The sequence below is a fragment of the Balaenoptera physalus genome (genome assembly GCF_965194825.1).
Source record: "Balaenoptera physalus genome assembly, chromosome: 7".
In the NCBI taxonomy this organism is placed as follows: domain Eukaryota; kingdom Metazoa; phylum Chordata; class Mammalia; order Artiodactyla; family Balaenopteridae; genus Balaenoptera; species Balaenoptera physalus.
In genome coordinates, this window is record NC_138886.1 from 6,557,495 (window position 1) to 6,571,185 (window position 13,691).

Genomic DNA, 13,691 nt, shown 5'->3' on the forward strand with positions numbered 1-13,691 from the left:
CTGCCCCTGTGGCTGAACACCCAGGCCCAAGAAAGCCAGCGCCCCTTTCCCGGGCAGCGGCAAAGTGAGCACAGCAGGTGAGACGATGCCGGTGGGCTGGCCTGGCCGGAAGCCCCACCCCCACCCGCCCCAGGCCATCCTGGGCACCAGTGAGTTGACCTCAGGCACCAGTGAATTCCTCTGACTTCGCCTGGATCGCACCCCATCCAGATGCGGGCCCCCTCTTGGGCTGCCTCCTCCTGACCCTGGGCTGGGGGTGGTGCGAAGTGTGGGCAGTGCTGGGGGGCAGGGCAGTGCTGAGCAGCAGCCTGGGGCCCCGGAACCACAGCCCTGGGGGCAGGCAAGGACTTTGGGGCCCAGCCCAGGCCTGGGAAACCGGAGCTGCCCCTGACTGGGGCCTGGTGGCTGGGGGCATCTTCTCCTGGGCTCTGAGTGAGCAGGAAAGCCCAGAGCCAGCCTGAGGTGTCACGCAGACCCCAGGGTCAGGGCCCTGGTCTGCGAGTTAGGGGCCCTCTCCTCAAAATGTTGCCAATTTGGTCTAATGCTATAGAACCTTTCACCCCTACCCGAGTATACACACTTCTTTTTTTAAATAAATTTTATTTATTTATGGCTGCGTTGGGTCTTCGTTGCTGCGGTGGGCTTTCTCTAGTTGCGGAGTGTGGGAGCTATTCTTTGTTGTTGTGTGCTGGCTTCTCATTGCGGTGGCTTCTCTTATTGCAGAGCACGGGCTCTAGGCACCTGGGCCTCAGTAGTTGTGGCACGTGGGCTCAGTAGTTGTGGTTAGCGGGCTCTAGAGCGCAAGCTCAGTAGTTGTGGTGCACGGGCTTACTTGCTCCGCAGCATGTGGGATCTTCCCGGATCAGGGCTTGAACCCCTGTCCACTGCATTGGCAGGCGGATTCTTAACCACTGCGCCACCAGGGAAGTCCTGAGTACACACACTTCTAAGGAGGACGCCCAAGACAGGTGATGGCTGGTGTGCCCTACCCACCTGGGCTCTCCCGTCTCCTGGGAGGGCCCCTCTGGGGAACCACTGGGGCTCCCTCGTTTAGTGGATTCCTTGGCTCCAGGCTTCCAAGAGCCTCCCTGGTACGCGACAGACTTGGAGGAAGAGGCAAAGATGAGAGGACAAAGGAGCCTGGTTTTCAGTCCTGGAGGCAGGGACAGAATCTGGGGACCCCCTTAATTCCCACAGAATTAAGGGCTCCTGGGGTTTCTGTGTGTGTCCCTGGGAGGCCACTGGCCTCAGGAATGGGCTTCCAGGCTGGCTAGGGCGGAAAGACGGACCCCTTCTTATTCCAGGTGGGCTGGGTCTTGGGCAGTCACAGGAGAGGGGCGTCTGTCCGGGTGGCTGGGAATCCAGGCAGGATTCCCTGGAGAGGCACCCTTTGAGTTGGAAGCGGAAAGGTCGATGAGATTTTAAACTGTTAATTACAGGTACTCACAAGTAATGGTCACTATCAAAGGTTTAGAAACTACAGAAAAGCTCAAAGAAGAAAATAAAAACTTCCTGTGTTCTCACCACGCAGTTGTTGCCCTGGTCACGCTCCGGGTCACTGCAACAGCTCCCAACTGGATACCTGCGTCCACCATCCACCCTTGGCCCCCACCGTCCACTCCCCACCCAGGGCCAGAGACTTCTGTGTGCCAGTCCTCCGGTGGCTTCCCCCTACCCAGAGGAGGCTGGCAAGGCCCCGCGCCATCTTCCCGCACCATCTTCCTGCCACCTTCTTCATTGTCCATCTCTCCCTCTAGAATGTGCACTCCAGGGGGACGGGGATTTGGGTCTGTGTTATTCCTTGCCGTGCCTGTGTCCCCAGGTCTTGGAAGAGCATCTGGCTTCTAAGGCGTTTCTATTAAGTGAATGAATGATGTGTAAAATGAATGTGTGTGTGTGTGTGTGTGTGTGTGTGTACACATAGTGTAGAGATAGGGATTCCGAACTGTTTCTATCCAGGATGGAATTCCACAACAAAAAATATGGATCGAGGGTTTTTGGCTTGGGGGAGATGTCGTTGGTGTGTCACAGACGTGGGTGGCATCTGTGCTCAGAGTCTCACAGCCCGGCCTTTTTATCATCACTTGAGATTTTCCCTAACAATACATCTGCACTTCCTCCCAGGGCTTTCGATGGTCAATATCATGAATTTTAACAGCTCCCTGGCACTCCATCATCCCGGATACCCTCATCATTTATTTAATCTGCCCTTATTGTTGGATAATTAATTTTCCGGGCTGCATCAGCATAAACAATGCTTTCATGGGCACCTTTGTACATAAATCTCAGTGCAGATCTATTATTTTCAGGTACGTTACTAGAAGTAAAATTACTGGGCCAAGAGGCATGCCTGTTTTTAAGACTTGTGGTATATACTGTTCTCCAAAAAGATGGTTCCAATTTGGATAGAGTTCTAAAAAGTTTTGTCAAATTTTAGAACCCAAGTAGGGAAATTTACAAGTGTGTATATAAAGAATAGAGACCACCCACAATCCCACGTTCCTGAGAAAACAACTGTTCACGCTATGGTTTATGACTTTCCAGATTTTTAAACTATGCATATTAAATACACATACAAATTATATGCAATATACATAATATGTATATATCTATGCATATTAAATATATAATATTTATATTTTATATATTACCTCTCCTCCCTGGAGATCCTGCCGTGTGGCCACCCATGAGACAGTGGTCGCTTCTCTTGGTATCTGTGCCCGCCAAGAACATGTTGAGTAGCTTCACTTTTTAAAGTTTGAATTATGAAAATAATCGGGTTTTTCTTTTCATTTTCCAAATATAAAATTACAACATTGAATTATTCTTTTTCAAACGACACACATCTCCCCAGACATGCCAATGCATTTTCTGTCTAGAATTTAACTTGCTTTTTAAAAAAAGCTGACACTACATTGTAACCCTCTGGGGAATACATTTTCACTGGCAGAGCGGGGCTGGGTGGGCAGGATGTTGCTGCAGGGGGACAGTAGGAGGAGGGGACTGAGTTGTCAGGATTGTCTGAATTATCTGGAGTAGGGGACAAGGCGGGTTTAAGGAGAGCAGGGCTGGATGCTGGGACCTCAAACACCTGGCCTGGGTGATGGTACTTTGTTGGGAGGGCCTTGGGGAGCCCCAGAAGGCTTTAGGCAGGAGAGGGACATGATCAAGGCTGTGTTTTTTGTTTGTTTTTTTATTTATTTTTATTTTTGGCTGCCTTGGGTCTTCGTTGCTGCGCACGGGCTTTCTCTAGTTGTGGCGAGAGGGGACTGCTCTTCATTGCGGTGCACGGGCTTCTCATTGCAGTGGCTTTTCTTGTTGCACAGCACGGGCTCTAGGCACATGGGCTTCAGTAGCTGTGGCACAGAGGCTCAGTAGTTGTGGCTCACGGGCTCTAGAGCACAGGCTCAGTAGTTGTGGCACACTGGCTTAGTTGCTCCGCGGCGTGTGGGATCTTCCCAGACCAGGGCTCGAACCTGTGTCCCCTGCATTGACAGGCAGATTCTTAACCACTGCGCCACCATGGAAGTCCCAAAGCTGTGTTTTAGGGCAATTAATCTGTCGGCTTATGCAGAATGGCCTGGAAAGTGATAAGATGGCAGATAATTTGAGCAGAGGCGTCAAGTCTCCTCTGTCGTGGGTCCGGGGGTTCTTTGGGTGTGCTGTGGGCAGAGGGAGGCCAAACTCAGGAGGACTTCCAAGCTCCATCTCCATCTGCATTGGTTTTCTACACTGGGTAACAAGTTGCCACAAACGTAGCAGCTGAAAACAACACCCAGGGAATTCCCTGGTGGTCCAGTGGTTAGGACTCTGTGCTTCCACAGCAGGGGGCATGGGTTCCATCCCTTGTTTCCTGGTCAGGGAACTAAGATTCTGCAAGCTGCACAGTGCAGCCAAAAAAGAAAAAAAGAAAGAGAGAAAACAACACCCATTTATGGTCTTACAGTTTCTATAGGTCAGGAGTCTGGGCACAGCTTAACTGGGTTCTCTGCTCGGGGTCTCACAGGCTGCAGTCAAGGAGTCCTCAGCTGATGTCTCATCTGGAGCTCAGTATCCTATTCTGAGCTCATTCAGATTGCAGACAGGATTGGGTTCCTTGTGGTGGTAAGAATGAGGCTCCTGGCTGCTGGGGGCCACCTCCTCCACAGGCAGGTCACAGCACAGCTGTTTGTTTCTCAAGGCTGGTGGGAACGCATCTCTCTGCTCTGAATCTCTTCTTTCAGGGAAGACCTGGACTCTCTTTTAAAGGGTTCACCTGGTTAGGTTAGGCCCATCAAGGATAATCTCTCTTTGGATTAGTCAAAGTCGACTGATTAGGGACCTTAATCACATCTGCTAAATCCCTTCATCTTCACCATATTCTATTGGTTAGAAGCAAGTCAGAGGTTCCACCCTTACCCAAGGAGAGGGGATTACAAAGTGTGTGTCTCCCTGGGGTGGGAATCATGGGACCATCTTAGAATTATGTCATCCACACCACTTTATCAAGTGCACCTTCCAGTTTCAAGGTGCCCACTCCTGACCCCACATATCCCAAGCTCGATCCATTCCCACTTGTTCTAAGGTGTGAACTAAGAGCTTAAGAAGTTCTCAAACACGCTCTTTCCAGCCCTTGCAATAGAGAAGGGAATTCCTGATGACCACAAAGCTTCACCTGAAGGACTCATGGTGGGATAACAGGAGCAGAGAGGAGAGCTTTGGATTGGGGCCACTCACTTACCAATAGGTATGGAAAAGACAAGTCCAGCTCTGACTGGGGCACCAAGGGGGACATAAAAGGGAAGAAAGCACATTTTTTTCATTTCAAAGAGCTTCTCATGTAGTTGAGATGATCACATTGGCCTGCTTGTTCTGTTTCCCTATGAGGTTATTAGTATCATTACAGAAAACATAGAGACAAGTGGATTGTGAACCATTATCAAATTTAAAGTATTTACAACTTGGTTTGGGTCTTCCCAGATTTTTTACACTGCGTCTATGAAAACGTATGATAAACATCTTGGCACACGTTGCTTCCACCACCCCCCCCCCACCACATTTTGGATTATTTTTTGAAGTGGGGCTTAGAGGTAGAATTACTGGGTGGAAAGCATGCAAACATTTTCGTGGCTGTTGGTACATTTTCCAAAAGGCTTGTGCTGATGTTTATGCTGTGACCCCTGCTGGTGATTTGGGATTTGCTTGTTTCTTTGTCTTTGGATCAGGAGCCTGAGGCCACCTCTGGTGATCTGTGTGGGAGAGGTCCCTTGTTCTCCCAGCTCTGTGCCTGGCGGGGACCCCACAGCGCCCTCCAGTGGCAGGCAGCAGAGGTGCAGGAGCTTTGGTCCCCAGCGGGTGCCCAAGGAGTGTGGGCTTGGAAGGGACAAGGGAAGAGCCAGGTTCTCTGAGGAGGGAATGTGCAATTTCACCCCAGAACAGGGAGTATTTTGACTTCCCTAAACTCCACCCCTTGCTCTGTGTTTTTCCACCGTAAACACCACAGCGCTCATTTATGGAAGGTAGCTCTGCCAGAAACCCCGTGAGGTGGCTTCTGTTATCACCCCATGTTACAGAGGAGGAAACTGAGGCCCGGACAAGTGCCTTGCCCAAGGTAAAGCTCTGGTCTTAATTTCTCAGGTTTTGGGTTTTGCAAGAGCCAGACTGCCTTTCCTTCAATTTCTCTCTCTTTCTCTTGACTCAAGTTTCTTTATTTCAAACAAAAAAAACAGAAGCAGATACATTCAATGCCCTGTCCCAAGCTTGCTTGGCCGAAAGGGGAAAGGGAATCAGAGGGAGAAGGATTCCAAGTTCTCCCAGCTCGGGACGGGGCCTCGGGTACCTTATCCTCACGGAAAATTATATCCCGGGATGGGTGCCCAGGAAGCTGCCCACACGGCCCTGCAATTAGGGCTACAATAGCAACAGCAATGTTGGAATATATTTTCTTTCACAAGGAGGGCCGCTGTGGCCCCTCCCTCAGCTCCCCAGAGCAGCATGTGTAAACGATTAGGCCGGTCTGTTTTCTCTTGAGTGCTTGAGAGGAAGTGACATTGACATCCTTGTGGCCCGATGGCGGGGCCAGTGCCTCTGTGGGAACTGGGCCCATGGCTTTTTCTGAAGCTGGTGTTCTTGATACCCACCTTCCAGGCCTTAGTGGGAGCCCCCCGCCAGTGTGACCCCATCTCTGCTGCAGGCAGCCCCAACCTGGCGATGCTTCATGGCCCCTCCCTCTGGACTGAAAATAGAAAGACCAGATGTGCCTCCATCTGAGTTCTGGGGCACTGCCCAGGGCCTGGGTGGGCTCGTCCACGTGCTCACAAAAAGGCCGCTCTTCCTGGCTGCCCGTGAGGGCACAGCTCTGGGCCCTGTGGGCTGGCCCTTCGCTGGTGCAAATCCCTGGGGTGGGTGTCAGCTCCTTGTGAGGGAGGACCCTGCTCAGACCAGGACGGCCCCAGCGCTTGTCTGGGTGGAAGGGCAGGCCAGCATCTTCCCGACCCCTCTACCAGGTGGGTCTTATTTCCAGGGTCTCTTCCTCCCAGGCATCCACGTGCCTAAGCCAAGTCCTGGCCCCCTGGGCTCCCCCTTGTTCCCCAGCCCAACATCTAGTCATCAAGCCCTGTCCCTGCTGTGTCTGGGACACCTCCCAGATTGCCCACTCTGTCCCCATCTGGTCCAGGCTGCCACTTCTCCTGCCTGGACATCCAGCCCAGCCTCTGCAGGGGTCTCTCTGCTTCCAACAGGGTCCAAGGGGCAGGTCCCTCCACCAAGCAAATCCCCTCCATGGCTCCTCACTGCCAGGGTGACATCCAAACTTTATTTATTTAAAAAACAATTTTTTTGGCTGTGCCACACAGCATGTGGAATCTTAGTTACCCGACCAGGGATCGAACCCGTGTCCCCTGCAGTGGAAGCACAGAGTCCTAACCACTGGACCGCCAGGGAAGTCCCAACACCCAGACTTTAGATCTGGCCACACAAGCCCCACGTGAGCTGGTCCCTGCTTCTCTCCATCTTCATCCTGCAGGAGATCCAGGCCCAGAACTGTCCCCACTGGCCCCAAGAGGCAGCTTCTGGCCTACCCCAGGGCCTTTACACTTGCTGTTCCCTTAGCCAGAAACACTGTTCTCGCTCCCCTCTTTGTCTGGTGGACTCTTCATCCTTCCAGGACACTTCCTCCAGGAAGCCTGCCTGGATGCCTTAGACTAGGTTTGGGGCTCCTTGGGCTTGGTGTGGCCTCTGAAGCCAGGGACCCCGTGTCAATTCTCTGCTTTCTCCTCAGGGCCCGGCATAGGGCCCTGCACACATATAGTATTTCATAATATTTGTTCAGTGAATGAATGGCAAATAGAAGCCCAGAAATCACTTACCCAAGGCAGAGGCCAAACTGAGCAAGAAAACACAGCTCTGGCTGTACCCCCCGCACTCCCTTCCCCTGCCATACACATACACAGTACAGGGCACAGGCCAACCCTTTGCTCTGGCCGCCGTAGTCAGGCCGGCAGAGCCAGCTCCATATATCAGCAGAATGCCCCCTCCCCACGCCTTCAGCTGGAGTCTGTGCCTCCCCCTCATCGTTTCCCCCCTCCCCGCCCCGGGCAGAGTCCCAACTGCCCAGCCACAGGGAAGTCACACGGCGATGGTCCCCAGGGCCTGTTGGCCCATCTGAAGGGGACAAAGCTCACCCCACAAGAACCGTGTTTTCTTTTTTGTTTGTTTGTTTTGTTTTCTTATTTATTTATTTGTTTATTGGCTGCATTGGGTCTTCGTTGCTGCGCGCGGGCTTTCTCTAGTTGCGGCGAGCCGGGGCTACTCTTCATTGCGGTGCGCGAGCTTCTCATTGCGGTGGCTTCTCTTGTTGCGGGGTGCGGGCTCTAGGTGCGCGGGCTTCAGAAGTTGCAGCACACGGGCTCAGTAGTTGTGGCTCGCGGGCTTAGTTGCTCCGCGGCACGTGGGATCTTCCCGGAGCTGGGCTCGAACCCGTGTCCCCTGCGTTGGTGGGTGGATTCTTAACCACTGCGCCACCAGGGAAGCCCAGAACCGTGTTTTCATGGTGGAATTCCCGATGAAGGATGGGGAAGAATCTCTGGGGGTAAATTGGGGGAGATGGGGAGGGTCCTCACCTCACTCAGGGGTTAGTTTCACCTTCTAAAACAAAAATGGGGACCATCCCTCGTGTTAGGATTGTCACGTGGCTTTGACCTATTCAAGGTCACCTAGAAGATGCAGCCTGTGGCTGGTGGGGGGGGGACACTGGCCCTTTGGGGGGGCTTTGATGTGGTGTGGGTGGGGCAGACTAGAGAAACGGGGTCCATCCGTGGAGTCCAGAGGTGTGATGGCTGTGTCACTGTGAGGGCCGCCCCTCCGGAGGGGCTGAGCATCTTTGCGCCCTCTGGGGGTCGGGAAGTGTTGTCTCACTTCCTGGGGGCTGGTTGCAGAAATGATCGCTTTATTTTATTTTATTTTTTCCGGCCGCATGGCTTTTGGGATCTAAGTTCCCCGACCAGGGGTGGAATCCGGGCCCTGGCAGTGAAAGCAGCGAGTCCTAACCACCGGATGGATCACCAGGGAATTCCCAGAAATGATCTCTTAACTTCCCTGGAGGGTGTGCCCATCAGGAGGCGTGGCATGGGGCCAGGTGGAGAGGGCTGGCTTCAGACCATTCCCCTCACCCCCCATTTTTCTGCAGACTCCTCATAAGTGATGTCAGTGCCTGGTGGCACATGTGTCCTCTGTCACCCCCAGTGACCATCTCTGAAACTGTAGGTTGGAGGACTTGGAAGAAGGTCTCTGGTGGCCCTGTCTGTTAGGACCACCCGTCTGTCCTGTGAGCCCACCTGGGACCTCCACTCTGCACCTCGACATTCTGGGCCATCTGCCCGGGTCCCCCACAGTCAAATGCCCAGGGGACCCCCGGCTTCTGCATGCCCAACAGCAAGGGATTTAATTCTAGCGTCTGCCTCCACACACCCTCTGCTCCTGCCATAGGGCAGGGGAGACACTCCCTGCACAGAGAGGGTTCGGGTCCTGGCCAGGGTCACACATCAGGGTTTCTCCCAAACACCCGGGTGTCAGGGGTTCCAGGGCAGGTCTCTGTCTTCCTACCCCGCTCCCCACCCCTGGGGCTCTACAGGGTGATGGAGGACTTCCTGCAGAAAGAGGCACACAGACGAGGGCAGCGGGCCCCAAAAGGCCGTCCCTTCATCGGTTTGCTGCCCTTGTCCGCCCTCCCGCAATCTTTTGGGGCTTAAAATTTGTTTTTTTTATTTCTTAAAGACAACAGCTTTTTGGCTTTAATACACAAAGTAAGTGAGGTCCTTGGTGAGCCGCTGCTCTAGCCTTCCAGCCCAACACCTCCAAGGGTCAGAGGCCGCAGTCTCCAGCAGCCATGGATGAGGGGCTGAGCCAGGCTCTGGGCATCTCAGCAGCCTCTTGGGCCCAGAAGTCCGGGCTGAAGAGAGGGGCCAGGAGAGCCCACCCAGCCTGTCCTGGAGACAGGGGACAGGAGAAGGTCACCTTCCTGTGTGTCTGCCCTCTTTTCTGCTGTCGTGAGACCAGGGAGGCAGCGGGGTCCTGGTGGGGCTGGCTGTCAGTTCACCGTGGGCACCTGGCTATGATGCAGGCTGAACTCCTTGGCCTTGAGACGGAGGCTGGCAATGCTGTTGGCCATGTTGACCCCCGGGGTCGCAGGGCCTGAGCCTCCTGGGCTGTACGGCGGCACCGTGCTGGGGGCGACATAAGACACAAGGACATATTGCTGTGGCTGGCAGACTGCCGCGCGCTGGCCACCTCTGGCGGCCAGTCTTGGACCCCAGCCTCTGGTCCTCCTGCCTCCCCTCCTCAGCTCACTCGGCTGGGAAGCCTTCCCCTGGGGCTACAAGACTGGGGGGAAGAGGCAGAAGTGCCCACAGTCAGCCCTGGGACATGGAGCCGCCCCCGTAGGCTTGCGGTCCTTCCTTGCTGGACCAGGAGCTTCCTGAGAGCAGGGCCTGAGTCCTGTTCACCCGTAGCGCCTGCCCTGGGCCTGGCACACAGCAGGATGGGGCTGGGATGAACGCACACCTGTATGGAAGGAGGCCTCTTGGAGGTTCTCCTGCCCCAGGTAAGAGCAGGGCAGGGAGGGGGCTGGGAGAGCTGTGAGGCTAGCGTGGGCATCACTAGGACTCAGATCCCACGACCCACTGGCTCTTGCCTCTCACGAGACCATGGCTCCAGCAGAGCTGCTCGCACAGACTAAGGGGTGGATGGCACTCCCTGGAGCTGTGGGGTGCAGAAACCTAACTTGCCAGCACCCTCCTCCCTCTCCCTTCCTGCCCTGCCACCCTTCCCCAGCTTTGACCGGGACAAAACTGCCCCAGACTTTGACTCTGGGTCCCAGCCAGGCCCCTGGGACAGGGAACCACTCCCTCGGCCCCCCGGCCTCTCTCCGGGATGGTTGACGAAGGGTGCTGGGCCGCTCGTGCCAGCTTAGAAATCTGCAGGTTTTCAGCTTCCTCAGGATGACGTGGGTTCTCCACTCCTTCCAAACAGGCCTCATTTTCTCGCCCCTCCACACGCTCACACGCTTGCCCACACACCCCTTGGTGCACCCCAGGTCCACGGGGCACCTGGGCACCTTTCCCAGCTCTCTTCAGATCCTCAAAGGAGTCTGGGCCCTAAAACACCCCACGGGGTCCCCTGGTTGCTTGCGACCCAAAAGGGTTCCCGCTCTCACCTGTAGGGGGACGAGGCCGTCCAGGAGAGATAATCGGGGCTCAGGGCAGTGGGCCGGGGAGCCACGGGCTGCTCGATGGCGGCTTCCTGGCTGTAGGACTTGAGCAGTGAGGCTGAGCGGTTGGCCAGCATGGCCCGCTCATTTCGGCGGAACTTGGCCCGGCGGTTCTGAAACCAGACCTGGGGGCGGGAAGGAGGGGTGAGCGGGCTGCCGAGGGGACCCAAGTCCTTTCGGACCCAGTGTGTGCCTGCTCTGCCACCCACCCTGCACTGGCAGCTTCACCTCTCTGAGCCTCAATTTTCTCATCTGTAAAATGGGGGTGATAAATGGTGCCTGCCGCCGGGTAAGTATGTGTTGGAGAATGTGCAAGTGGATGAAAGAAAGAATGAATAGATGAGCATTTAGCTGCTGTGAGGTTGTAATGAGAGAGGTGCATGCTGGGCACTCAGCTCAGGGCTGGCATGGAACAAGCACTGAACACTTTAAAACGACTTTTATTTATCCAAACCCCATGTGCCAGGCACTGCTCTAAGCTACAAAGATATCAACTTCTTTCATTCCCGTAAGAACCCTATAAAACAGACCCACGTGATCCTCATTTTACAGGGAGGCACCTAAGGCACAGAGAGGCTGAGTAACTTGCTCAAGGTCACACAGCTGGTCAGTGGCAGGGCTTGGATTTGAACCTCAGCCCTCCTGGCCTCAGATGGTCCTGCTCTTAAACACCTCACCTTGGCAGCTCCTTATCCCTGGGTGAGTGGTGGCTGCACGCTCCCCCGGGGGGCCCACAGATGGGCAGCACTCACCTGGACACGCGCCTCGCTGAGGTTGACGCGCCGGGCAAGCTCCTCCCGCACGAAGGCGTCGGGGTAGTGCGTGCGCTCGAACACGCGCTCCAGCGCCTGCAGCTGGCTGCTGTTGAACGTGGTGCGGTTCCGCCGCTGCTTCTTCTTCCGCTTGGCGGCGCCGCCGCGCCCGGGGCTGGGACACTCACCTGCGGAGGGGCCCGAGGGTCAGCGGGGCGGCGGACAGCGCGCGGTGGGTGCCCGCAGCGCCCCCAGCCCGGAGGTGCCGAGATGGTCACGACTCAGGCGTCAGCTCATCAATGTGCTCTGAGCCTTTTACCTGTGTCTCCCTCTGCTGATGGATGGTGCAGCCCGAGAGCAGCAGCACCTCCCTTTAATTCACTCCTTCATTCATTCCTTCATCCATCCATCCATCCATCCATTCTGCAACACATTTACTGAGCACCTACTAGGTGGCAGGCACAGGGCTAGGGCCCTGGGGATATAATGGTGAACAAAAGCAGCCAGGTCCCCATCCTGTGGAGCCCGGGGCCAAGCACCCACCACCATGAGGGACAACTGACCTGGTGGGGGGGGGGGGCGGGCCGCTGGAGACATCTACGTGTCCTCGGCTCCTAGCTCAGGCTCTGGGGCATGGTAAGCCCTCCATGGGTATTTGTTGTTGAATTATATTAATATATTAAAAAAGAGCAGTGAGAGTCACAGTTCCAAGGGTCCACTGCAGGCACCCACAGATCATTGGATGCTCACAGGAATCCTATAGACAGGTGCTCTTCACACCCCATTTACAGAGGGAGAGGGGAGGGGGGATGTTCAGCTACTATTTCCACATTTCAATTTTACCCAAGGGCTGAACTGCTGACCCTTCCTCCTGCAGGGCCCAGCTCATTGTTCACTCCTCCAGGGAGCCCTCCCTGACCACCTGACTCCATATGGAATCCCCTCTCCTCCACTGCACTCATGCAGCACTTAGAACCAACCCTGTCTGGTTCAGGGTCCGGTGTACCTTAATAAAAAATGTTTATTTTATGGATAAATAGCAAGGTCTTACTATATAGCACAGGGAACTATATTCAATATCTTGTAATAAACCATAATGGAAAAGACTATGAAAACGAATATATATATTTAACTGAATCACTTTGCTGTGCACCAGAAATTAACACAACATTGTAAATCAACTATACTTCAAAAAAAAAAAAAAGAATATTTAATCAAACATTTAAAAAATCTGGATCCTTAAAATTTGTATGGAGACACAAAAGACCCCGAATAGCCAAAGCAGTCTTGAGGGAAAAAAACAGAGCTGGAGGAATCAGACTCCCTGACTTCAGATTATACTACAAAGCTACAATAATCAAGACAATATGGTACTGGCACAAAAACAGAAATATAGATCAACAGATCAATGGAACAGTATAGAAAGCCCAGAGATAAACCCACTTACCTATGGTCAACTAATCTATGACAAAGGAGGCAAGGATATGGAGAAACGACAGTCTCTTCAATAAGTGGTGATGGGAAAACTGGACAGCTACGTGTAAAAGAATGAAATTAGAACACTCCCTAACACCTTACACAAAAATAAACTCAAAATGTATTAAAGACCTAAATGTAAGACCCGACACTATAAAACTCTTAGAGGAAAACATAGGAAGCACACTCTTTAACATAAATCACAGCAAGATCTTTTTTGATCCACCTCCTAGAGTAATGGAAATAAAGACAAAAATAAACAAATGGGACCTAATGAAACTTAAAAGCTTTTGCAAAGCAAAGGAAACTACAAACAAGAAGAAAAGACTTGTTTGTTGTTTCTGAATGGGAGAAAATATTTGCAAATGAATCAAGGGACAAAGGATTAATCTCCAAAGTATATAAACAGCTCATGCAGCTCAATATTAAAAAAACAAAAAACCCAATCAAAAAATGGGCAGAAGACCTAATAGGCATCTCTCCAAAGAAGACATACAGATGACCAAGAGGCACATGAAAAGCTGCTCAACATCACTAATTATTAGAGAAATGCAAATCAAAACTACAATGAGGTATCACCTCACACCAGTTAGAATGGGCATCATTAGAAAATCTACAAACAATAAAGGCTGGAGAGGGTGTGGAGAAAAGGGAACCCTCTTGCACTGTTGGTGGGAATGTAAATTGATACACTATGGAAAAATGTATGGAGGTTCCTT

General features: G+C 53.2%; 1 protein-coding gene across 1 annotated transcript in view; it reads right to left on the reverse strand.

Annotated features, from left to right (window-relative positions):
• Positions 1 to 8,405: 8,405 nt before the first annotated feature.
• PRRX2 (paired related homeobox 2) overlaps positions 8,406 to 13,691 on the reverse strand; it is a 48,824-nt gene continuing 43,538 nt past the window's right edge. Inside the window, exons 2-4 of the mRNA XM_082468221.1 lie at positions 11,497 to 11,684; positions 10,691 to 10,869; positions 8,406 to 9,701 (exon numbers count right to left, since the gene is read on the reverse strand). Of these exons, the coding sequence (XP_082324347.1) occupies positions 9,566 to 9,701; positions 10,691 to 10,869; positions 11,497 to 11,684 (503 nt within the window). The 3' untranslated portion in view covers positions 8,406 to 9,565. The remainder of the gene's footprint in view (positions 9,702 to 10,690; positions 10,870 to 11,496; positions 11,685 to 13,691) is intronic.